The 26,695-nt window shown below is 37.2% G+C and overlaps 1 protein-coding gene and 1 long non-coding RNA gene across 2 annotated transcripts in view; one reads left to right on the top strand and one right to left on the bottom strand.

Annotated features, from left to right (window-relative positions):
* The window catches only part of PKHD1 (PKHD1 ciliary IPT domain containing fibrocystin/polyductin), a 479,232-nt gene that overhangs the window by 395,423 nt on the left and 57,114 nt on the right, over positions 1-26,695 (top strand). Inside the window, exon 60 of the mRNA XM_078446999.2 lies at positions 20,689-21,703. Coding sequence (XP_078303125.2) covers positions 20,689-21,703 — 1,015 coding nt within the window. The remainder of the gene's footprint in view (positions 1-20,688; positions 21,704-26,695) is intronic.
* On the bottom strand, positions 8,021-25,227 carry LOC144616386 (uncharacterized). The gene is made up of 3 exons (XR_013555651.2): positions 25,153-25,227; positions 23,029-23,062; positions 8,021-9,337 (listed from the first exon to the last, which is right to left on the bottom strand). It is a non-coding gene; the product is annotated as an uncharacterized LOC144616386 (long non-coding RNA).

Below are 26,695 nucleotides of genomic sequence, written 5' to 3'. Positions count from 1 at the left end.
TTATCTACCAGGTTGGAAAGTGATAAATGCTATGGACAAAATTTTTAAATGTAGAGCGTTGTAAGAGACAATGAGAACATGCATGTGGATAGGCTGATCGAGGTGAACGTCACTGAGGAGGAAACATGAGCTAAGTGGAAAGAATTGTGGAAATGAGCCACATGATTATCTGGAAGAAGAGTGGAGACATATGCACTGGTAGCGGCCCCAGATGGGGTGAATGGTCTGAGAAGAGTGACCAAAAGAAGTAGCAGAAAATTCTGTGTTGTAAGGCACTCTGATTCTTTGCAAAGAAGTCCAGCTTTTATGTGTTTCTAAAGATTACCAGGTCTAATTCCCTGAACATACAAAGTAAAAGGGCAATTATCCTTTCTTACAAGGAGAGCATAAATCAGTGGTTCAAAAGACATTTTACCTTGAATCTCTAATGCCTTCCTAAATTCAGATGAGGTAAGATTTAGGTGTTGTCAGCCAAAGCTGCCATCTATCTGGAACAACACTTTGAATTTTCGAGTAAATTGTATAATGGGGCTTGTCAGCCAGTGATCATGACTTTCAACATTATAGCAAATTATGGAATAAATTTAGGGAGCCAGAGATCAGCACAGGAGGAATGTTAGAAAAATCTTTTTAGAATATTAAAAAGTATCAGATGTGGATTGGTGGATAGCATTTGGATAGAATTCTGGATATTGGACTCTGGCTAGAAATTTGGGTATGTGAACAAGGAGAGCTCACGTAACACATAAGAGGTGTTTGCATAGCGGATATAGTGACATTTGTCCTGACAGCAAGTTTGTTGAGACTCCGCTATATATTACCACCCCTCACCCCAGTAGACTAATTCATCATTGCACATTTCTACTGAGTCCTTACATGACTTCATAATCCTTTCTAGGACAGTACTTTGGCAGCCACTGCCACCAGCCCTTGAAATAAAACCTTTCTGCCATTGATGTTAGCTAGAAGAAAGAAGTTACTTTGGAGAATAGTTAGGGGAGAATAGTTGCACAAAGTACAGGGGAGTCATTGGCAAAGGATCTTGGGTCATAATGTGAACCATGTACCACAGGTTGATAGAAATGCGGAACAGGATCTGTGTGGTGAGGTAATAAAAGTAAAGACTCTTAGAAGCACTGAGATACAGCAGTGAAAATTTTCACATTTTATAGGAGCAGTAAAAATTCTTTTATTTTTTCTTTACCTTGTTTCATAATATGAGAGCAAGTATGCCCTCAATGAAATTGACAATGGGAAAATTTTAAACAAATAAAAGGAAATACTTCTATTCTTCCCATATAATCAGTCCATAGACTTTTCTGCGGAGGGAGGTCATGGAGTCAAATGTTGAAGAGGAAAAGAAAAGAGAGGAAAATCTGGTTAACTTTATGACCAATAATAACATTGTAATTATGCTCTAAGATAAGAATAATGAGGTTGAAGCTTTGGGGCATAAAATGATCGTCTCAGAGGATATGGAAGGAATTCTCCCACTCTTACCCCTAACAATTTGAATGGCACCAAAGAATTGGCCAGATGCATGATGGGGTATAGTTTTTCTCAGGAGGCAGCCTCTATTAACCTGTAAAACCATTCTTGAAAGACTGGTGGCTAGTTTTATCTGGAAAATCCTACATTTCAGGAGAAATCAGCCTTAATTCCAAGCAAAAAGAATTTTGTAGTTGCTGGAATGATAAAAGTCCCCAATGATGGATGTGGTCTAATTTTGCTTTTGACTCAGTGTGTGAATTTCTCTTAAAATAATATTCATATAACTAACTTAGTGTATTGTGCTGGATGGAAATTGGCCTTTGACACAGAGCAGGTCCAATAGAAAGCACATGAGCTATCCCTAAGGAATTATAAATAGGCTCTTGACCTTTTGCCACTCTTTCTTCAAAGTTTAAACCAGGTGCTTATAGCTTCTGACTTTCTTTCCTGGCATGCTGTTTGTATTCTTGTCTTCCAGAACTTAGGGTAACTTTGAATTTTCACTGTCTTTAAGGGCTACCCAAATTAGTTTTGAGCTGGCCATCTAGTGATCACCTAGAGGGCAAACTCATCTGTAGCCAGTTCTCAGTGAACTTTGAAGAGAGGGCAACAATACTCTCCCTAAATGGAGTTTCCTTAAATGATAAGTATAGTCTAGGTCAGAAAGTCAGGATATCCAGCCTTTCCTGTTAATACCTCTTCTAAACCAACTGGGACCTTAGCCTTGTTTGTTCTTTATATCTGTGTACTTATTCATTTCTTTATTCATATAAAACATGGATATTGTGTGACACAGAGTAATTAACTCCAGTTAGCAGATAATGCCCAAATCTCTGTTCAACAAAAGGAAAAAACAAATTTTTTTTCACTCACATCTCAGCCTAAAGAAGGCTAGGTGGCTCCCCTGGCAGTTGTGCTCCTGGTGATGATTCTGAGATCTAGGCTGCTTCTACTCTGGCTCTGCCATTTGAGGGTCCTTTATGTCCAGCTTCAAGTCCGGTTTCCTTATTTGGAAAATAGAAGCGATAAAAACACACCACAGCTGGGTGTGATGACTAAGTAAAATAAGACACGTTGAATGGCTCTCACAGTACCTGGTGCATAGGACCCACTCATAAAATGTTGATGTTTCTTCCCTTTGACTGTACTAGGCACTGAGACAGGAGCAAGACATACTAAGATGAATAAGGCAGATATCTGTACTCAGGTTTCTCTTGAGTTCACTATCTGAAAACAAGGCATTTTTTTTAAAACTAGAAACTTGACTCTAAGTACGTTCCATGAAGACAAGCATTGTGATTTTCCTTTTATTTTTAACTACATATTCCCAGGGTCTAAGTCACAATCAGGATAATGGTAAATGCTCAAAACATAGTGTTAAATCAGCGCTTAATATGTCAGAACTATACAATGAAGAAACTAGAAAATGATACTCATTTCCTGTTTTTTCTCATCACCACCACCCCCTGAATTTACAAAGATTAAAAATGATAACTCACTGGATCACTGTTGCCTTCCTGATTCTATACCAGACTTCATCCAATTGATACTCATTGTGAAGTATCCCTGCATATAAACCATAGTACATAGCTGTTAAAAACTTTTAAATCTTATATATGGTTGAGCATAACTAAAATTTTGCTTAATCAGTTATTCTTTTTTTTTTAAACCATTCTTTTTTTTTTTTAATGTTTATTCATTTTTGAAAGACAGAGAGAGACAGAGCACAAGTAGGGATGGGGCAGAGAGAAGGGAGGACACAGAATCTGAAGCAGGCTTCAGGCTCTGAGCTGTCAGTACAGAGCCCGATGCGGGGCTTGTACCCATGAACCGTGAGATCATGACCTGAGCCGAAGTCAGACGCTTAACCGACGTAGCCACCCAGGCGCCCCAATCAGTTATTCTTTCCCAAGTTGAATCTGTATATAGTGTTTGTTGGCATCTGTAGATATGTTTTGCAGTATCTGTTTTTACATCTCCAGCCACTACTTTGCCTCCCAGTTTGTGTACAACCTTTGCTATAAATAAGCCATTTTGTCTGAATGTTGGTACCAATTGTGCACCTCAGTAATACGGCTATGTTTTGTGCCTAAAAGTTGAGTTTCCAAATGTCCTTAAAACCCTTTCACCTTGCTGAATTTCATTGTACCAGTTTTAAGGGAAGCCACTGAACTTGAGAGATGACTTGGAAGTGGCTTACCTGGGAGCCCCTGGCCCAGCATCTTAATTGAAAGTCTCCTTACAAATTATTTATTCACATGACTGAACAGTAGCAGGTTAATCCAATCATGTTTGCCATCCGCTCTCCCTCCTGGCTCATATCTATTGCCTTCAGCGAGCAGATTGCTTGAGTGGCTGCCTCCGCTTTCAATTCACTTTTCCCTGTAGTATTTCCTAAATATTAGTGCAGTTAACTTTTATGCAATCTCTCTGTATGTAAATATCCATGTATATGGCTTTCTATTGTATGATGAGGAAACTGAGGTGCATGGTAGTCTGTTTGTTGTCAGAGGTCACCAGGAGTAAGAAGAAAATAAATTGGAATTGCCATCTTCAAACTAGTGTCCCTATCCATCAGATCACAGCACTTATCTTGACAAGATTTCCCTTGGCTCTCCCTTTGATGGCTGACACTGGGAACATGATGCTGTCATTATGGCCTCCATCACTTCCTGCTTCCAAAAAGCAGTATCAGTGTCAGGCTCTCCAGTTAGCTTGCTCTTCTGTGAGGTTGAAAGAGATCACATAGTTTTCTGCCAAAAAATGGACCTGTTTCTTTTTCCTCAAAGGAGAAGATCTGAACATAGCAAAATAAGCAAGTATAGCCAGCTCTATGCATTTTCCACCCATATTAGAACTGCCAAAGCCCAAATGCAGGAGCTCATTCTGAAAGACTTCAGCATGCCAATTCTGGGCTTATGGAAATCTTTTCCCCTAATTACTTCAACAACCTTCTGTGTGCAATATATTTAGGAAATTTCATCTTTATATTGCCATGGCAAAGAAAGCAGGTTTGTAGAGATTTGTGGGACAAATTTTCAAAGAGCTTTAACAGAGAAGATGGATTCTCAGGTATTAAATGAGACATATATTGGGATAAGCTTTAGGAAGGGAAAAATTCCAGTCCAAATGTTGACTGAGAGCTCAAACATTTCATGTCCTCATCCTGTCTCCTGAGGACAAGAAAAAAAAAAAAAAAGAAAAGAAAAAGAAAAACAAAGTCCTCTTATGCTTTTTGTTCCCTTCCCTAAAGCAGGATATATTATGTATGTGCAGAGAAAAAGATACACATGAGAATTGTAAGGATGCTATATCCATCAGAGTAAGGTAGGTTAGGATGCCATAATGCACAACTTGCAAATCTCAATAGCTTAAAACAACAAAGGTCTATTTGTTGCTTACTCTTGTCTATCTCTGGTTGGCAGGGACCTAGGCTGAGATAAGCCTTCATCTTGTACTTTGCTGCTCACTGCCTCAGAGACAGACTTAGAACTCTTAGAGTAGGGATTGACATACATTTTCTGTAAAGGGCTAGACAGTAAGCATTTCCAATTTCACCTTCAAGTCCATAGAGTTTCTGTCACAATTACTCAACTCTGCTATTGCAGTGCAAAAGCAGAGTTTACAATAGTTTGTAATATGGGCTGTGTTCCAATAAAACTTTATTTACAGTAGCCAGTGGGCTGGACTTGACCTATGGCCTATAGTTTGCAAACTCTTTCAGTTAAATTTTATGGCCCCAAAGAGACACTTGTTACCTCTGCTCAATGATAGATGACTGAATGATGATTCTACTCAACCACAAGAGGATGGGAAAATACAAGCCTGTCACTTCCTGAGATAAGCCTAGCCTGTATAGGTGTTCATACCTATATCCAGGAAATGATGAAGAAATAGATGAGAGGTTATTTTCACAGTTGCACAATGCTTGATTAAGCCTACTGGTCTTTTAGAATTTCTCTACCTTCTCAGTTTTCTCTTTAACTCAGCAAAACAGACTTTACAAGGTGGTAGTATTCTTTTGCTAATTGAGAGTCAGTAGAAGTGGCCAATCAAAGGGGACATGGCTCTGCTTTGTGTTTATTCATCCTTGGTGGCCATGTGGAGTGTGAATAGCTTCAGTTATCCATTTCATGTGCTCTTCACCTTTGTGATTCCTAAGGTGAATCAGAATATGCTTCCTAGGAGCAGATCTTGGAAAAGGATTTAGATGTAGCAAAGGGAAACATTTTGTCAGATGACTGTCCTCAACAGTAAAGCTCCTAGAGCACAAAGTTATTCTCTCATAGACCAGTTTCAGAGGTGTTTCCTAGATGTAGTATTGTGGCCTGTACACAGGAATCAATGGTAAAATGAGATTTTCAATTTATTTTACTGTAAAAGGAGTCTCAATTAAAGCTGTTTTACCATAGGATGATGTCACTTTATGTATTTGGTTTTCTAGCAAAACCCACCCTGGCAAATCAAAACCAAAGCCTACTGTGCCTGCTCCTGGCTCATCATTGTTTTATAAAGTCACATGGTTCCTTACCTTCAGCTGACACACTTCTTTTCATTTTTAGGCACTGCTCTAAGAGCAAAGCTTAAAGAGTCTGTTTATTTTTAAACAGTTCCATTTAATAATGTTTCTGACTTTCTCCATAGAAATAGTTGACTAGATATGGAAAAATGAATATTTAAATGGATTTGTCAGTCAGTTAAGACAGAGACATTAGGAATTTATTGTGTAGGTAGTAGGCTCTCTCTATATTGAAATATTTCTATTATATTGATTATAATCTATATCTTCTAAAATATTAAGGTGCTTTCTTGCATATAATCACATAAGCAAAACACTTTATTGAGCCATTTTAATACGTAAATTTAAAAAAGATAGAAACAGAGAGAAGAATGTAGATTCTGTCTAAGATCTGTTAGTTGGGAACAACTCTCAATTTTTATTCCCCTAATCAGTGATACTTTTGTTGAGTATAAGAAGATTCTAGAGGTAACAGTTACTTGACCATGACAAAGAGTACTACTTTAAAAAAGAATGAAAATAACCTACATGTAAAAAATATTTTCAAGGTCCAGATGATATTTTTATTTAAATAATGATATACTATATCTTGCAACTAATTGTAATTGACTTCAGTGAAGGTGCTCTTATGGTTTTCTCACCAACATTTTTAATTTTATTTACCAGATCAGCTGCCAACATCAAGCTATCCTAGGGAAGAACTCTAGTGTTTTTAAACAGACCATGATCCAAGTTTCTTTGTTTGGAATAATAATAACAACGACAACACTTATTATGTCTCAGCCACTGTTCTGAGCCTTTTTTCTCTAGCCTCTGGCAACCACCATTCTATTCTCTGCTTCTATGAGTTTGACTATTACAAATATAAGTATTATCATGCAGTATTTATTTTTTTAAACTGGCTTGTTTCACTTAGCATAATGTCCTCATTTATCCTTTGTGTCCTGAGCCCTTTAAAATACACTTGACACAGCCACCTTATGAGCTTGATACCATACCATTTTTCATCCTACTTTGCAAAAGAGAAAACTGAAGCACAGGGGGAATGTAAGTTACTTGCCTGAAATCACACAGAGAGTCAGTAGCAGACCTGGGATTTGAACCTAAGCAGTTGGGACTAGAGTCCATAGCAATAATCACTAAGCTATAACATCTTTCTTTCACAGCTGGAACAATGGAGAAGTTATTGAAATTCCCATAGAGGAGTAGAAAAATTTAAGGACTTATAGACAACCAATCCATATGACTGAGAAAAATCTATGCTTTTTTGTGCTTATCTAAATTGACCACAAATTCCCCCAGTATAGGCAACTTCATTTTCCTGGGACTGTGGAGATACAGGGAAAATGAAGTTGCTTTCTTTTAGCAACTTTCTGGTGTAGAGATTTTTGTTTCTTGAATGTAGGAAATGTGAAGGAAAAGGAAACTCTCATAACCTCCAATTTGCTTTCAACAGGTAATCAGTGGGGTGGGTCATTACTGTCACCTCCCCTCCTACCTACCTGAACTATCTTCCTTGGTCTGTCTACCACAAGTTCCTTTGGAAACTCTTTGCTGTACCTGAGTTCCCCTAAATGACAGTCTTGCCTTGCAAAGGAGATTAATATAAAATATCAGGCAAAGGTTTTGTATTCCCAGCCCAGATCTTTATCTCAGAATAAAAGAGGGAAATTTATCTCTTGTGAGTCATGGGCACAGAGGAGCTGGGAACATTTCACTGGCAGGGAGAATTGGCAGAAACAGTCCTAGTGGATTTCAAGTTTATTTGACTAATTCTTTCAGCACTTGTCAAACGAAACTACTTTTGTTTAGGTAACAAAACAAGCTGTTTCCTCTGCCATTTCTCCAGTGAGTAGTATAGGCACTTGTGGCAAACACACATTACTGCTAACTGTTATGATGTTTGCTGTCAAATTCATTTATTTATACAACTGCTGTAAAAAGCCCGAGGCCCATAAGCAGCCATGAAAGATTTCAGAGTCATGGTGTGGGGTCATGAGAGGGGAAAAAAGTCTCCACTGGTTATGAGAAAGGAACTGACACAGGAAATGGTCACATATGGCGCAGATTTATTGTGTCCGGGGCTTCCCATTCAAATCTCATTACAGCCACAGCTCAGAGCTGGGCATGGCACAGGCACATTGATTTTAGTTTTGGCATCCAACAGAATTACTGCTGCCGCTTCAAACTGAGGGCGGGAGAGGTGATAGGTTTATCATTCTGGGGAAAGAGTGTGCTCAGCCTCTATTTGTAAAGAATGCTGTTGGCTGCCCCTGCCTGTAATCTAACCATGAACATCACTTTGTTCAAAGATGGCAGGCAAGGTTTGCTAGCAAAAAAGAAATCCGAGGGTGGAGAGAAAGGGGGAGAGAGGTGGAGAGTATTTCCAAAAGAATAAGGGGAAAGTTAAGATTAGATTAAAGGGTTGAAACCATCTTCAATTTTGCAGGTTTTTATTGATGTCTTTATTGCTGGAAAAAAATAGATATCTTACTTAGAGACATGTATGTGTGTGTGTGCGTGTATTTCTTTCTGCACATATTTTCTAAAATTTTAGATAGTATGTCTACATTTTAGCATTTTATTCACCTGTAACTTGTATCTTTTCAACACTGTTCATCATGAATGCTTGCAACACCTCTAGATGTGGTTTCAGACTACAAGGCAAATGTTAATAGTTTGAGATAAGGATAGTGCCATAAAAGAAGAGTGCAAACTATCTTTAAAAATACTCCTTGTTTGATTATGGTTAATGTAGCAGCTTATATTTATTAACATGTGTTTGTTATCGACTCTGCACATATATCATCTCATTTATTCCTGTCCATCTGCCTATGGATTGGGTGTTATTTTCAATCCCTTTTATAAATGAGTTAACTGAGTCAATGGATAAGTAACTTGACTGTGGTTTTGCAGCTAGGAAGTCCAATGACAATCTCTCTGGCTAGAAAACCTGATCTCTTAACCCTTGCATTTGCTTTGGCTGTTTTCAATGTAGTATTCAAAGAATAAAAGTCATAATTGAGACCATACATGCCCACTGGTGTTTGCAGGGCAAATCATAATACAACACATAACAAAGATACAAAAACATTTTCTAAGCCACTTATTTTAACCAAAATATACATGACATTTCAATATGGTAAAGTAATACAAAATAGTCTTCTGAAATTTGTATGGACTTTATCAATACAACTTTTTTTTTTTAATTTAAAAATGATTGATTCAGAAGAAGGGTCTATTTGATATGAATCTGATGCTCTTCCCTCATCTTCATTGCCATTTTATCACTTAATCTCCTGATCATTTTTCCCCTCAAAGTCACCCCTGTATAAAAAGAAAACAAGTATTTGGAAATACTCATCAAAAGAACTTAATAAAGACAGAAAGACCTTTCACAGAAAGCCTTACAGGCACCCTTCCTTCATGTAATGGTTGGTTTTATATAGTTTTCTATTTTTCTCAGATTAGATTGGAAATGTATTCCTATTGAAAATAGACACAGGTTCAAGAACTCTGGTGAGATTGTTCATGAAGTTGTGGCAAATCCTAGTATAATCTGTAGTCCCTGAAGTCCATCTTCCCATTATGCCTGCAGAGATATGTATTTGTCCTCTAACAGCTTCCAGCTTGCTGTTCCTGTGCAGTATTTTTTTTAAACATTTACTTATTTTTGAGGGAGAGAGACAAAGAGCAAGCAGAGGAAGGGCAGAGAGAAGGAGACACAGAATCTGAAGCAGGCTCCAGGCTCTGAGCTATCAGCACAGAGCCTGACATGGGGCTCAAACTCAGGGACTGCGAGATCATGACCTGAGCTGAAGTCAGACGCTTAAACTGACTGAGCCACTCAGGCACCCCTCCTGTGCAGTATCTGTAGTCCTATAGTCCTATACTGCTATCTCCGCACTTGGATTTCTCTTTTCCACCCCCTCATAACTCCCATGGATTGGAAGCCACTTCACTATACCAATCACCATTCTAACAAGAATGCTTTTTCAGTTAGAATGATGTCAGGGGAGACTATGTTCCTAAGCACCACTGTTCAACAAATTATGAAAGACAACATGGAAATACCTTAATTTTGAAGCTCCTAGGTCTGAATTCTAAATACACCAATTTTTTAATTTAATGAACTTTAAGTTTCTCAAATTACATTTTCTTGTAATACTATCTGTGTCAATGAGTGTATGTGCAAGCATATCTACCTTATCTCTTTTATACTGACTAGTACACCATATTGTGGTCACTCAATAGACTTTACATACCTCTAATTCTAGACTCCAAATTAGCAAGCTTATGTTTCTGTCATCTACATTGAATCTATGATGCATAAAGACACCATTCTAAGTTCACCATGTAAATATAACACACAGCCATTATTTTTTGAAGTTTTTTTTAAACGTTTAACTAGAATTCCCCATTCTAAAAAAGTGGACAATTTTGTCTATTATTTCTAGTATGAACAAAATACTTTTTTAAATACTTCTTTCCAAGATTTCAGTTACTCTCCGTGTATTTAGTTAGGAACACAGCTTTGAGATTTTGGAGTTTCACTCTTCATAGCCTGAGGGTCTACAATAACATATATAAATGGGGATAAATTCAACCTGTCTACACTTTATTTGATCTGTGGCCATATATATTTGTTAAATTAGAAATAATGAGGTGTAAATGTTGTTTGACAGAAAAGAATTGTAAATGATTTCTTTTCGTTTCTTGAAAATAAGAGAATGATTATATATTTTGTTTTTGTCAAAATCTCCTATACTTTACTGTACCACAAATTGGGAAATCTATCACAAAATGGCTAAAAAAATTATTGAGGGAAATGGTGATGTTAACCTCGAGGAAAAAAATCATTAATGTTGATGTATTTCATTCAATTTTAAACATATAAATTTTTCCCTTTTGTTGAAAGGGGAAGATGGAAGGATTTTATGTGCCTTTGAGTCAAAACATTTATTTTAAAAATACTTTTTTTCTTTCCTTCTGACCCATTTTTCTAAATAAAAGATAGAAGTTGTTTCTTTTTTTCCTTTTCTTTTAATTTTTTTTCCTAGCAAAGACGACCCCTTTGGCATATTTTCTTTTCAAATGTGAAATGAGGTGGAAAATCCTCATTTCACGACAGGAAGGACAAATATTGACACAAAGTTAATATTTGTTAGAACCTTGGAAGCAACCTGAGCGCACACACACACACACACACATACACACACACACACACACACACACACACACACACACACCCCTTCCTCTTTCCCCTCCATCACCGGACATAACTAACTCACTTCCTTTCCTGGTGTTTAGGTCTATGGTTTAGGTCTGTGGTTTCCAATCTAGAGAAAGGTGGATGGAGCATAGTGTATGTCTAGGATATTTTAGAATGTTAAAGTATACACAAAGCAAGGGCTCATGTGCACACATGCACACACAAATACAACCTGCTTAATCTAATTTCCCTCACTTACAGAAGAGCTTCTGGACTTTATCACTGTGCTTGTCCACCTTGAATGCAATAGCATATGCCAAACCAATACTCACTGGTCACTCAGCATTTATTAAGTCCTGTCCACTCTTGCCTTTTTGAGAAGAATGCCCTGGGGTGACTGGGTGGCCGCCCCTGACAGGCTGTGCCACTTATCTATTCCCATTGATTATGAAAGTCAGCTGTGGCCAGACCTTGCTTTTTTCCCCGTCTCCTCTCAGCCCCTCTTACAAGCACCCCTGCCTGGATTTTCATGAGGAAATAATCAGATTAGGCCTTTCACGGTGAGTTCATATGGAGTTCTCTTTCTCCAGTGTGCTACTAACTGAATAAATGTGTTTAGTGGTAAATTGTAAATGACATTATGATTACCAAAGCCAGCATGGGTTTCATTTAAAAGTGATCAGAATTGCAGACCACAAAAATTGTGACTGGCAGATAAGGCCATTTGGAGAGGTGGGAAAAGAAAAGACAGAAACAAGTGAGAAGGATGATCATTACTTAAAACTAAACCTTCCCCAACTGAGGGAACCAAGAGGGAAAGAAATCCAGAGGAAGAAATGATGAAATGCTATTTAGAAGGGAAGGTAGACTGTCACCATGGGCTTTTGTCAGCTGTGGCCGGGACAGTGCATGATGATATCTACTGGCTTTGTGCACACCTCTCTTAAGTGGTTAGTGTGTATTCTCTGCTACGATTAAGAACTACACTCGCTTAGCAGCTCTGGGACCCCAAGGCATTGCTTACCTGTGCTTTATTTTTGCCTCACATCAAAATTAAAATACTAGAATTGATTAACTCTGAAGATGACATAGGAATGTGGATGGAAAGATACTGATAAACCACCCAGTCTCTTAATCATTGCTAATGGCTGGAGAAATAAAAATAAAATTTCTTATTTATGAACACCAGGTTTCCAAGTTTGGCTATAAAACTGCATAATCAATGTTACGGTCTTTAGACGTGATTTGTTAAATTTGTGGCTATATGATTTTATTTTATTTTAAATATTTATATTTGAGAGAGAGTGTGTGAGTGGGGGGAGGGGCAGAGAGAGAGAGGGAGACAGAGAATCTGAAGCAGACTCCATACTGTCAGTGCTGAGCCTTATGTAGGTCTTGAACTCCCAAGCCATGAGATCACAACCTGAACTTAAGTCAGATGCTTAACCAACTGAGCCACCTAGGTGCCCCTGTAGCTATATGTTTAGACTTCAGGGATCGTATGCTAAAATGTTAAAAAGCCCAAGTGGCAGTATACAAAAGCAAATGGACTCTCACCAAGTATGTGATATGACAAGTAACTGAAACCTCTCGGTGAGTTGCTTTCACAAGACTGTGTAGAGAGAATTCCTGATGATTACAGCACTTATCTACTAGTATTACTCATCACAGCTGACCTTGCATCTAAATACAAGCCAAAATGAAGTCATTTGGATTATGTTTAATTTTTCCAGAAGCATAGGTAGAAGTCTACAAGTGTGCTTTTCTCTTCCCCCTTTTCCTCATTACTATTACTAAGTAATTATGTGAGGCAAAATTGTGAGTCATTTTTTCTGTCTATGAACTAGGGGTAATAAAACGTGCTGTGAGGAAATTTTAGTAAAGGAGGAAGGAAGGGAAAGAGAAAGGAAGGAAGGAAGAAGGAAGGAAAGAAATAATAGAGAAGAAGGGCCACCAACCTTAGGGCTTGAGGGCATCTTTGTAGTGAAGTAATAAGTCTTCTCTGCCATTCTAATCCCTATTCCATCCTGTCCCCCTTCCAGGTACCATTTCCATTAGTCTGTGGACTTCCTGTCAGATATTTCTGTACCTGAAGCTCTCCTGAGCAACCATTTTATATTAGTTGAAACAACCCTGGGTCTTCACCATCTAGGTACCTGAGACTTATTTAAGTAGTAACCAGAGTCCCCCACTGACATGCTGTGAAATCTATAGGACCCATCTGATACTTACCAACTTCCACACCACCTTAGAGAGTATCAGGGTACAAAATATTTTGCATAGCATCCCTTCTTGCTTCAGTCAACACCACAATCTACATCTCCAGAATACACATCTCTTTCCTGATTCTTTCATAGGCTTACCCAACCTTTGACTCTCTTTCTCCAAATCTTGCTCCTGGTACTGTGTGGAACTCTGAAACTGGAGTCAACAAACTTTTACATTTTCATGGAGTGCTCTTTAACACTAAGTAAAAAAACCCTGCTTCTCTGAGGCTGATGTCATTAGACTCATTACCTGCTCTCCCTACTTGATATGTGTGTTATTTCACATAGTAGGCACTGTTTTTCATCCTGAAAGCCATGGAAAATAGTTCACAGTTTCCTTCTCCATTTTAACTCTGCAACCACTCTTATCAAGGTGAGTAACTCATCCAAAACCTTGACTTTTGTGGAAATATAGACTACCCAAATGAGAATAAGCAAAGGCTATTTATTCTTAGTTTTCTATTGCAAGGGAGTTAGCTCTCATCACTTGCATTTGGCAGAGACTTAAAGGCAGAGAGTGAGAAAGCTTTATGGTCGAAAAAAAAGGAAGACTTCAGGTATATGGTGATTGGATGCTGTTGTTGGCACAGTGAAGTTGGAGGCAGGCTAATTAGAAATGGGGATTCTTATGTGATTAATTAGAGACACGTATTTGGCTTTCTTCATTTGGTGCTAAGTTGGAAATGGGGAAGATAATTAGGGAAGTCAGTAGTTATTAATCAAATGCTAACTGTTTGGGGCTGATTGTTTCAAAGGTTATTGTTTGATAATCCTAGGCTAGTTGATGCAGATGGAAATTTGACTTCCTGGGGGTGCCTGGGAGGCTCAGTTGTTTGAGAGTCCAACTCTTGATTTTGGCTCAGGTCATGATCCCAGGGTTGTGGAATCGAGCTCTGTGTAGGTCTCTGAGCTGAGTGTGGAGCCTACTTAGGATTCTCTCTCCCTCTGCCCCTCTCTGCAGCTAGTGCTCTCTAGCCAAAACCAAGAGTTGGACACTCAACTGAGTGAGCCACCCAGGCATCCCCAATTCACTTCCATATAAAGTTCTTACTAGCCACTTATGTCAACTCACCCATGCTGTGACACATGGGAGCCAGCCCCTAGGTCTCATGTGTTATGAATGTATTCTAAGGCATGAGAAGAAAGTGAGAAGTAGAGAAGTATGTTTTTGAATGACAATGCCACAAAAGTTACTCTATAAAAATTTATCCAGGTATTACAGCTCTCCTACATGACAAAAACTTTGTAAGGAATTTCCCACATTTGACAATAACTCTAAACATTGATGCATTACCAATCATTAGTTGTGAAGCTAAAAGTAACTTTTCTGAACTACTAGTGATAGAAAATAAATGTCAATCTTCCAGGTTAAAGGCAAGACTGAATTACCTTTCTATCCTCCTGTAGAAGATATTACAACATTGTTGTCATTTTAAAAAGCAACACATAAGTGTGCAACCAAAAAATAGAAAAAAGTAATACTGTGATATGCTGGGTAATTAGTTAATAATATTAATTTTCCCTAGATTTTATCATGTTTATAGTACTTCTGAGGTTTACATTTCTCATTTTAATTTTTTTTAACGTTTATTTATTATTGAGAGACAGAGAGAGACAGAGCATGAGCATGGGAGGGGCAGAGAGAGAAGGAGACACAGAATCTGAACTGTCTGTACAGAGCCCGACGCGGGGCTCGAACCCACAAACCGCGAGATCATGACCTGAACTGAAATCGGATGCTTAACTGACTGAGCCACCCAGGCGCCCCTATTTCTCATTTTAAATAGCATTCACTTATTGTACAAGCACTAAAATACAGAAAGACTGGGTTCACCCCTCTTGCAATGACCATTTCAAATTTTCTCAATCTGCAAGTATTCTACCCATCCTCTCTTCACACATCCCCAGCCCCCAATATACATCCTCACACTTCCAGTTGATGACCTTGTCTTGCCTCACGTGTCCCAGCCGATGAGTGCTTTCAGTCTTCCATCTCTATCTGCACACTTTCTGTCTGTCTTTCTGCTCCAGAAGACATGGAGTCTTTTGACCTACCATATCCCACGTGTTTTTAAAAGGCTTGGGACACTGTTCTCCCTTAGCTTCTCAAGTTTACTCTGTCATTCTTCCGTTTTCCCCAATACCAGTCTCTCCCTTTTTATGGGTTCTCTATTAATCTGCAGAATTTCAGCTAGGGTCTAAATACAAGTCTAAACACAAGTTCATAGTACATGTTATGAAGCTCTGAATTATCATAGTTATGCACTAGCTGCTTTTCACAATCTCATCTTGAATGCTAGATTGATGTAATTCAATAAAATTAAGTATCATTTTAAAAGAACCCACCTTAAAGCTTGCATAAGGCACTTCCTTTGTATAGAATCCTTACTGTCACAACTCTAAGGCAGAAATTCCTACTAGAAGTGAGCCTTTGCTACCAGAGATGACTATATAATGGTTTAGTGGAATTGTTGTGGTTTTGGTTTTGTCTGTTTTAACTTCCTTAAGAAAGAAAAATTTTCTACTTAACTATAATAATTTATCCACCATGTAAATAATTTATTTTCTCAGTGGGTAATTGTTATTTGTGTGTAGCTTTATTTCCTTTACAAAGAGTTGGGGCAATCACATCCCAATCATCTTTCTCCTGCTACTGTCAAACAAACTCAGCTCTGATTTCTGAGACATGTGGGCTAGAAATCACTCTTTCCTAAGCTGCAAGGCCTTGAAATATAATTAATACGTTATTATTATTATTATTATTATTATTATTATTATTATTTTAGAGAAAGGGAGATAACGAGCATGAGTGGGGAAGAGGGGCAGTGGGGGTGAGAGGGGGGGAGGGGAGGGAGAGAGAGAGAGAGAGAGAAAATGAGAACAAACATGAAACCCAACCAGGTTCAATGCTTAGCATAGAGCCCAATGCAGTGTTCAATCCCATGTCCCTAGTCATGACCTGAGCTGAAATCAAGTCAGACACACAACTGACTGAGCCATGAAGTCTCCCCATTAATACATTATTTATTATAGGTTTCTATATTGTTATTCATAGGATAGCAAAAATTGTAGGGTATTTGATTTTGGAGAAAAAAGTGTCCTGTTTGTTTTATATTTTGTCAAGAAGAACTGAAACAAATAATTTAAATCTTTATACTGAAATTGGATCAAACAGGTATGTCTTCCATTTTATGGGGGTATTGGAAGGAAAGCATAGAGATAATATTTTATAATAACCAATGCTTCATGAATTTTTTTTTACTTAGGAAATAGTAATTTGACTTCATGGAGGTCATAGTGTTAAGTCTCCAATCAAATGTCTCAGACATCAGAAAGCATGTGTTCCTTTTAAAGTAAAATATTCACACACAGTTTCAAAATATAAAAAAGAAAGACATTAGGAATAGGCACAATGCATATAATTGGCATTGCACTAGTTAATCTGAATAAGAAAGATAACTAAGTTTAAATAAACAAATAATTCCTGCATATCTGAGTAGCCACATGTGCCTGGCATTTAATCTTTAATCACATCACAGTGCTTAATAATGACAAGGTAACTCACTCCTAACAGTGAAGAGAGAGGTGACATAGTGACAAAATCTTCTTCCTGTTAACAGATTAAGCATGCAAAAGGAATTCAGCAAATGTTTATTAAACTTCTTGCCTGGGTTTCTGGGGTTCATAATCTAACTCATACAAAATTCCAACAGATTATGAAAATTTGACAGTGACTTCTCTCATCTTATTCCTGAGCTTGTTCGTGGGCCTGAGTCCTAGATCCTCCAGTGTGTATATGTGCTTTGCAACACAGACATTAAGCACAGATTGTGCTTTCTGGAACTTGTGCATTCAAACCTTCTCTTATCCTTCCTATTCAAACCCTTCTTTTCTCCTTCCTATTTTTCCTCTTAAGGTCTCACCTGCAACATAGGTTGTTTATCATATTCTGCTCCCTTCAATGTCATTGCTGAAAAAGGGAATAGGGAGCTTTGGATGCTGAGGGTAGAGATGGCTTGGGAGTCCAGCCTTCTAGTGGACTAGCTTCTCGGAGTCATAAATAAAAATAAATAAATGAATGAAAAGAACTCTATCACAGGACTACTTTGAAGGTGTGCATTCTACTAGTATAGCTCCTATACCTTATTATATAAAAGAATATTTGAATTACATTATAAATCATCCCATTTTTTTTTAATTTTAGCTTTGGAAGGCACCTGACATCAGGAATAGAAATAAATAAAACCTCAAGTTTCTCCATCTGTATTTATTAAATGAATTAGTCAAGAAAAAAATGCTTTGTCACAACAGAATTCTTTTAGGGTCAAATCAATGTAATTTAGGAACATAAGAAAATTAATATAAATATAATCAGTCATAATTTCAATCTTAAGGTTTCATGTGAAAATAGATGGATTTCTCAAAGTATTCAGCTATCTCATGTATTAGCACCAACTCAGGGGGCAATTCTCACAATATTTTTTTTGTAGTATATTTAGTTATTATTGTTATATGTTGGTTTAAAATGTATTCAAGCTATAGACTAATAATCTTATAACTAGATACCTGGCAAGAATAGATAAAACATATTTGAAAAATAAGAGTTCTTACACATCAATCAACTAACACATATTAAGAAGCATCTACTGTGTTTGAGTTAGGGTGTTAAGCCCTGTGGTAATTTAAATAGGAGATATAGTCCCTGGTCTTGAGAAATAACCCCTTAAGGACACTGATGCCTACTAAGTGTATATAATTTATCAAACTACATATAGCTAATATCAGAGAATGATTGAGAATCATTTCAACTAAGAGAGTGATTATTTTATTTAGGGCCACTTCCAAAAATTTAGCGATCTGTAGAGATGACTTTAAAAGACAATATATCTCCTGAATCAAAAGAAGGGAGAACAAAATTAGAGATCTATAAAACTGAATGGAAAGGTGAATGATTAATCAACAGGAATCAACATGACTGGAAAAAAATGTGCTAAAACAAGGAAAAAAATTTGTAAAGTCTAGAAAAGGGGAACTAGTGTGATTGAAGGGTTTTTCATGAGGTAAGTCTACCTAACTATCTTATTTGAAAATGATGTATCTATAGTAGAGACCATTGTATCAGAATCTCAGGGCACAATTTCCATGTCTGTTAAGATCAAGCAATTAATTCCCTTCAGACTGGTGTGATGCGTTTGAAAACAATTCGTGATTTAACATTAGTGTTTCCATATTATATGACCACAGGGAGAAAACATATTATGTAAAAGTGACCATTCTTTTATATTTGATAATTAAATCTCTAAATTAATAACTTAGTAGTCAATTTAGTAAACTCAATTTACTTAAGAAAATTAGAGCAACTTGAATTTTCTGTTTTATCATGTGTCTGTTTTCTATTTGTCTGTTTCCTCTTAGTTGCTGAATTTGTTGGCATGAAGTTTGTAATAGTCTGAACCTTTGTCTGTAGGGTCTGTAGTAATAATCCTTTCCTCCCTGAAATTGGTGATTTATGATTTCTTTTATCTTTTTTTTTTAAGTTTATTTGTTTATTTTCAGAGAGAGAGAGAGAGAGAGAGAGAGAGAGAGAGAAAGCAAGTGTGAACAGGGGAGCGGCAGAGAGAGAATTCTAAGCAGACTCCTTACTGTCAATGCAGAGTCAACACAGGGCTTGATCTCATGAACTGTGTGATCATGGCCTGAGCCAAAATCAAGAGTTGGACTTTTGACTGACTGAGCTACCCAGGCACCCTTCTTTCTTTTTATCTTGATCAGTCTAGCGGAGGGTTGGGGGGGGTGGTGGTGGTTAACTAATTTGTTGATGTTTTCCAAGAACGAAATTTTAGCTTTGTTTACTTTCTATGTTTTTGTTTCTTTGTTTCTCTCTTTTCTATTTCACTGACTTCTGTTGTTATATTTATTATTTCCTTTCTCCTCATTACTCTGGATTTGCTTTACTTGTTTGCTAAATTTGTATTTGTAAGGCAGAACATTAAGATATTGCTTTTACACAATTCTTTTGTAATATAAGCACTTAATCACACAAATTTTGATATGCTAGAATTTCATTATTCAGTTTGAAATATTGACTCATATTTTTACTACTGTCGCTATTATTGTTGAGGCACAAGTATGCAATGTGGCCTCCTCCTAAAGCAACACTTAGGTAATTAAATTTATTAATATCATAGGCAGCTTTGGCATATATCACATGGAAGGTATGATATGGAGGAGGTATCATGCCCAAATGTAGTACACCCTCCATTAATAATAATTAGATTTTTTTTGCTCCAATACTTAGGCTAAATTGATGACATTGCACTTGAAGGAAAATTAAAATATCTTGAAAATAACACAAGATAATTTTTTGAATATTGCTTTTAAATTGAAGGAATTCTGTTTGTTAGAAGTTAAACTATCCCTGTAGATTCAGAATAAGAATTACTCATGGTTCAGAGACAAGTGGATTAGGAATGGTGGGAATATGGGGTGACTGGCTGGCTCAGTCAGTAGAGCATACAACTCTTAATCTTGGGGTTGTGAGTTCGAGTCCCATGTTAGGCATGGAGTCTACTTTTTAAAAAAATGAAAGGAATTATGGGAATAATGGACAACGCTGTTTGTCTAAATGTCTTGATTAGCCCCAATAATCCTCAACTTGGGCTCTATTTAATGTCAGGACTCCCCAAATTGCTACTTTCTTCTTTTCCTTTTGTATTGTTTTTACTCTTAATGTTTGGAAAAAAAGAGAATGAGAAAATTATATAGTCTGAAATCCAAACTCTTTCACAATCTGGACTCAGTATATCTCTTCAATTTTAATATATCTCTATAAAATCTCTTTTCCAGCCCCCTCAATCTACCTTTTTTTTCATTGACTCAAATATTACTATGCCCATCTCCCCTATCCTTTTCCCACTATGGAGGCCTTAGTGATTATTCCTTTTCCTTAATAATTTTACTTATTCAATTCTTTTTTCACCTAGCTATTATGTCCATTATTACCTTTAAATAATACAGGCGATGTAACATATTTTACCCTTTCATATTTTACCCAGACTGCTTTGCATAGTCAGTATCTAACACACTTAAAAGTTCAATAAATGTTTCATGAGGTTACAGATGATAATAAAAGTAATGGATTACAAATTATCTTTGAGAGATTGTAGTTTATACATCACTTATTTTCCTTTATTTTATAGGTACATTTAGAGAAGAACAGAAATGCACATACCAACCCTTCATACAAGGCTACATCTGCAAGCAAACTGACCAGGTGATCTTAATTCTTGACAATGCTGATGCCACTTGGACAATGCAGAAGTTATATCCAGTTGTATCTGTTACTAATGGTTTTGTTGACACCTTTAGTAGTGTAAGTGCCAATACCCCTTGTTCTACTTTAGGGTCTGTATCTAGTTTCTATTCCATTTTACCCATCAGGGAAATCACCAAGGTGTGCTTTGTGGATCAGACTCCCCAAGTTTTGCGTTTTCTTCTGTCGGGGAACAAAAATACCTCCAAGCTTCTCTTAGCTATATTCTACCATGAACTCCAGAGCCCCCGTGTTTTCATAGGGGAAAGTTTCATTCCACCTGTTCTGGTTCAATCAACTTCCTCATTGCTGGATGAGTCTTCTGGTTCCAACTATTTCAGTATCTTGGATAACCTCTTGTATGTTGTCCTACAAGGACAAGAGCCTATTGAAATACGCTCAGGTGTTTCCATTCATTTGGCCTTCACTGTGATATTTCCAGTCCTAGAAAAAGGCTGGGAAATCCTTATCCTTGAAAGACTAACTGACTTCTTGCAAGTTAGCCAAAACCAAATCAGATTTATTCATGAGATGCCTGGCAGTGAAGCAACCTTAAAGGCCATTGCTGACAATAAAGCAAAGAGAAAGCTCAATTGCCCAACTGTGACTTGTGCCAGTCATTACAGAGTTGGTCAACGTAGACCTCTCATGATGGAAACGAGCTCATATAGGATCCCGCCACCAACTACTATGGAAACCATCTCAAAAGTAGTAGTCATTGAAATTGGTGACCTGGCAACAATAAGGAGCACTGGACTGATTTCATCTTTATCAAGTAAGAAATTACAGAATTTGGCTCACCAGATTATCACTGCTCAACAAACCGGAGTACTAGAGAATGTTCTGAATACAACTATTGGTGCCTTACTGGTAACTCAGTCAAAGGGAATCACTGGCTATGGGTAAGTACTAATTATAAAAACATCTAAACAAGGGCTGATCTCTAGCGTGTGTATTGCAAATGTTAATCTACTTCCACTGAGTCACATAATCTGTTTGCTTCTGAAGATAAGAATAAAAACTCAGAGAGTCATTTATAGACATAAATTCTCAATTAAGACTTTTTTAAATTAAGTCTGTGTTCTTATGAGTATTCTATATTTTGGATTGTTGAAGATGTTATATTTCAGTACCTTAAAGTGAAAAGCCTGAAGGAAGAAATTTTTCTAAAACAACTGTTTTCAGTTTATTTGTTCATTCATTTATTGAAAGAATGTACATGTAATGAATTTAAGTAGTAGGCTGGATTCCTGGATTGCTAAGGTGAAACAGATACGATCTTTGCCTTGAGGGACAAAAGCACTACCTATCATAATTCCAAAGAGCTATAAGCTAAAACTTGAATCCTGAGGAGGGTGATGATAATTCTTATAGGGACTGGGGAAAAGACTTCTATTTAGGAAAGTTTTGAAGGATGACTAGGAGCTTACTAGGCTAATTCAGTGACCCTGATTGGGTCTTATTTAACCTAGGATTATAAAGCCATGAAAAGGATGCCTTTGTTAAATTGTATGAGGCAGGAATATCACTGTTGTCAACTATGTTTATGACACAGAGCTGTGTAAGATCTGCAACATCCTTTGTGCTATGTTATACTTACTCTAAATGCTTTTATTTTGGAGTCCTCCACCAGATTTCTATTCAACAGACATTTCAGACATAAATATACCTGAATGTTTTTCTGAGCTTAGTAAATGAAGAAGCATGGGAAGTGCACAATAAGGGAAAACAAGTGTAAATTACTCTCAATGTTATAGTTTCTGTTAGTTAAAGGATAAAGTGACCAGCCCAAGTGCATCTAAGATATCTGTCACAGGGTCAAGGCTTTTAGAGTCCCAAGCTCCAGTTTTTAGCAGATGCAAAAGAACTAAAAATGATACCCTAGACTGAGAGACATGATGAACTTGTTGTAATGCTTAAGAAATATAGATAATACTAACCATCTCACAAATGACTGCTGCTGGTTATAGAGGGTTAGAGGTGAGCAACATAGATATTCCCTATAAGCTTGTCACCATCACTGGAAAAATAAGCTCAAACCCATGCACAAATTCAGTTGATATTAGGTCCCTGAAATTGATAAAATTATTTAGATTCTGATTTTTCTTATTCAATGAGATTTTAGAACATTCGTATTCTTTTAGATTACTCTGTTATTACTGCTTTTTCATCTTATTTGTGGTAATGCTAATAAATAAACAATTGATATTTAAGGGATGTTAGTTACTTCCACATATCATCTTCAGTGGATGTGGGATTTGCTATAAAATAAGAACAAAAACAAAAAAGAGACACCATCACATCATTAGGCATATCTAATACATTGATAGCCTTTTTATATACAGAGCAACATATCCAAATGAAAGCTTAGCTAGTGTTTTTGTATCATATTTCACCTGACTTACAGTATAAATGGTTGTTCCTCTTCTGGACAGCACATTAATATATATGGGAGATATGAAAAGAAAACTTGAAGGGCTTTATGAATTGTTATAGAATTAAAAGATACTCTTAGTTAAGTGATTGTTCAGAATCTATTAAATCTTAGATATTTTTACCAACCACCAAACCTTCACCATGTTATCAATGTCATTATAACATAATGCATGGTAATCTGAAAAAAAATTGCCAATGCATCTTAGCTTATGTTTAATCATTTTTCCTTTAGCCCAATTTCATTTAGATCCCACCAAGTTCTAACAAATATATTATATGTAGGTGACTAGAGAGGAAAAAGTCCAGTCCACTGCTTAATTCTATTTAGATTTTACAATTCTTAGCTTTTCTAACAGGTCATCATCCCCAAACAACTGATTTTTGTATTATGTATAAAAAAAGACTCAGTGAATATTGAGCCTTTAACTAGAAGGAGAGAAAAAAGTCAGAGTAGAAGCATTGGAGGTATAGCAGAGGAAGCCCAGCCAAGAAAGTGGAACCAGCACAAGTTCAGGTACACACACATCTATGTGGGGGATATCATTCTGTTATGGAGAAGCGAGACAGCTTCAGATATCACCTTTATGGCCCACCATCCATCATAGCCATTATGTTTTCACTTTTGACTCCGATATTTCTGATTTAATAAGAAACTGCTGAACATGTATATTATAGCATCGATTTTCTGTTGGGATGTGTTCCATTTCTCCATCTCTCTCTGTCCCCCTGGTATTTTAAGAGAGAGTTTCCAAACATAAGGTAAAAAGCAAATCTTCTGAAGATAAGGAAAAGCAGCTTCTTGAGTATATCTGAATAAATCTCTGCAGAATGAGAAATGCCTTGTCCTAAGGGACTGAATGAAAATTAACAAGGTTTCCCCTGGTCCTAAGAATTGCACAATATGCTAAACAACCCTGAAGCCTTGTGGAAGCCTCAGGCCAGCCCTGTTTCTTTCAACTTTGATCAGTGTCAGTTGGGACTTCCATTGAACTCACTGGAGAGCCATTGACAAGCTAATGAACTGACCTTGAGACAGAAGAATCAGTATAGGGACACTTGCCTTTCAGTGAAAAGCACCAAGAATGTTGAGAGGTTCACTCTTGTTAACTTAATGGGTTTGTATGCATTTCAACAAATTGAGACCATGCTGAGCATTTAGTTTTCAAGGGGAGTACTACCAGCTTTCAAAAAGCAATCAACTTCTTATGGTGGGAGAGAAATGGAGTGCTCTCTACTTTTTAATTAAATAATATACAGTGAATTGGCCTCTCCTGGTCTTTATCCTCTTCTAGTGGCATCTGGATTTAAATATTGTCTGCTTGGCTAAGTCAATTTCATGAACCTGTTTTCCATCTTCCAAAACTTCATTGACCTCTGTTGTCAATACTTCTCCCTTGCCTTCTTTGTATTTGTTAGTTTACACCGTTTATGCCCATGTTTTGCACCATTTTTATTTATTTTTGTTAAAGTCAGGCGTAGGGCAGGGTAAAGATAAGAGTCAGAAGCTAAAAAATTTTAGCAGTCAAAGGCTTTATTGGGAACTAACGTCTCTGGCGAGGTTCCGTGACTCAGGGGGAGAGAGAGAGGAGTCAGGGAAGTCACGCCCAGGTGTGGTAGGGTGGGGTTTTTAAGCTGCAGCATTTGGGGGGGTGGCTTTTTTCGCACCAGGTCACGCGCGTCGCTTGGGGCTTTCCGTTGGGTTGCGCTGGCAAGATGGCCGTCCCTTCCACTGTGGTTCCAGGGACATCCTAAAAATTTTTTTTCTTTTAAATAATTTCAGTGGAGTATAGAGGGAGAGGGCACAGAGATAAACATAAGTTCAGTCTAGCTTTTTAAACTGACAGTTCTCTACAGGAGTCTTACATATTTTATCCTTTATCTGGAATCCCAGAAAGACATATTTTATGTTCCTTACCTTTCTTTCAGAAGAAACTTGATTTTACTCTCTTAATTTTCTCTCCTTTCTCTTCTCTCTCCCTTTCCTCTGCTTCATGACAAAAAAAAAAACAAACAAACAAACAAACAAAAAAAAAACAACTAAAAACACCTTTAAATATTATTCTTTGTCATACAGTAAAATTAAACATATCTGTATCTTTTATGGAAGTTTAATACTGAAATGCCAAAACATTGGTGAAATTTCTAAAATGGCCTTCCAAAGATGCATACTGCCCTTAGCCCAGGAAACTATGAGTATGGTCAGATTGCACTTTATTGAATATACTATGTTATGTGGCATGGTTGACCCTAAGATAGACTACCCAAGATTTTCAAGGTGGGCCCAAATAATAACATGAGCCCTTAAAACAAGAAAGCTTTCTCCTGCATGGCAGAGTAAGAAGAGAGAGAGATTCAAAGTGTGAGAAGGACCTAAAGTGTCACTGTTTTTAAGTTGGAAGGGATCACATGGGAAAAAAAGCAGGTGGAATGAGTAGAGAATGGACTTTGGCTGGCAGCCAGTGAGGAAACAGGGACCTTCATTCTATAGCCACAGGGAAATAACTTCCAGCAACAATCTGAATGAGTTTAGAAGTGGATTCTTCCTGAGAGTCTCCAGCGGTAAACCCAGCCAAGCCTGTCTGGAGTCTTGACCCACAACCCAAAGATAATACATTTGTATTATTTTAAGCCACTAAGTTTGTGTTAATTTGTTATGCAGCAGTAGAAACCCAATATGTTATCTCCAGTTATGCTCTCTTTTTATGACATTGCCATGATCCTTGGCTCCTGAAAACAGTTCTAGTGAAGGTGAGCAAGACATTAGAGGAGTGTATGTATGTGTGTTTTTGAGCCCATCAACTTAGTACCTTTTTAAGTTCCCTTACTGTGTGTAAAGTAGCACTTTCCAGGCAGACATAGAATAGAGAACTAGCTGAGACCATTGGTAAGACTAACAAGTCTATTGTCACTCAGTCTCATTTAGCATCTTCTCTTGTGCAACCACTCCATACCCCCTGGTCACCTGCTGTCTAGGAAATAGCGAGAACAGTATACAGTATAGTTCTTGTATACTGTTTCCTAGAAAAGCTACAAGAACTGTTTCCTAGCTGTTCTAGGAAACAGTATAAAGAATAGAATCCTTCTTTCAACACGGAAGGACGTTCTTCCCAAGACTGGCAGAATGTTCTTCCTGGAAGAGATTTCTGTACTGCCAGCTGCCTGTTGCCTCCTTCGTGACAAAATCACAGATCTGCCATGAAAGAATGTTTCTACGCTATTTCTTCTTTTCACTAGAATACAAATTCTCTGTTTTGCTAGGTGAATGGCAAAATTGTCACAATGGTATTTCATATATGTGGTTTTGTGGGAAAATGAGATGCTCTGCATAGGCAAACCTTCCATTTAATTAAAAATTGTTCCTTTTGTCACCACATTCTTAAAAAAACCTTAATCTCTTAAAGTAAAAACAAACAAACAAAACAACAACAACAACATATTATCCAGCCTTATTAAATGGG

This window comes from Panthera onca, chromosome B2 (assembly GCF_046562875.1).
Source record: "Panthera onca isolate mPanOnc1 chromosome B2, mPanOnc1 haplotype 2, whole genome shotgun sequence".
Taxonomy (NCBI): Eukaryota; Metazoa; Chordata; class Mammalia; order Carnivora; family Felidae; genus Panthera; species Panthera onca.
The sequence above is the reverse complement of the archived record's forward strand: the minus strand, read 5'-3'. Positions and strand labels throughout refer to the sequence as shown.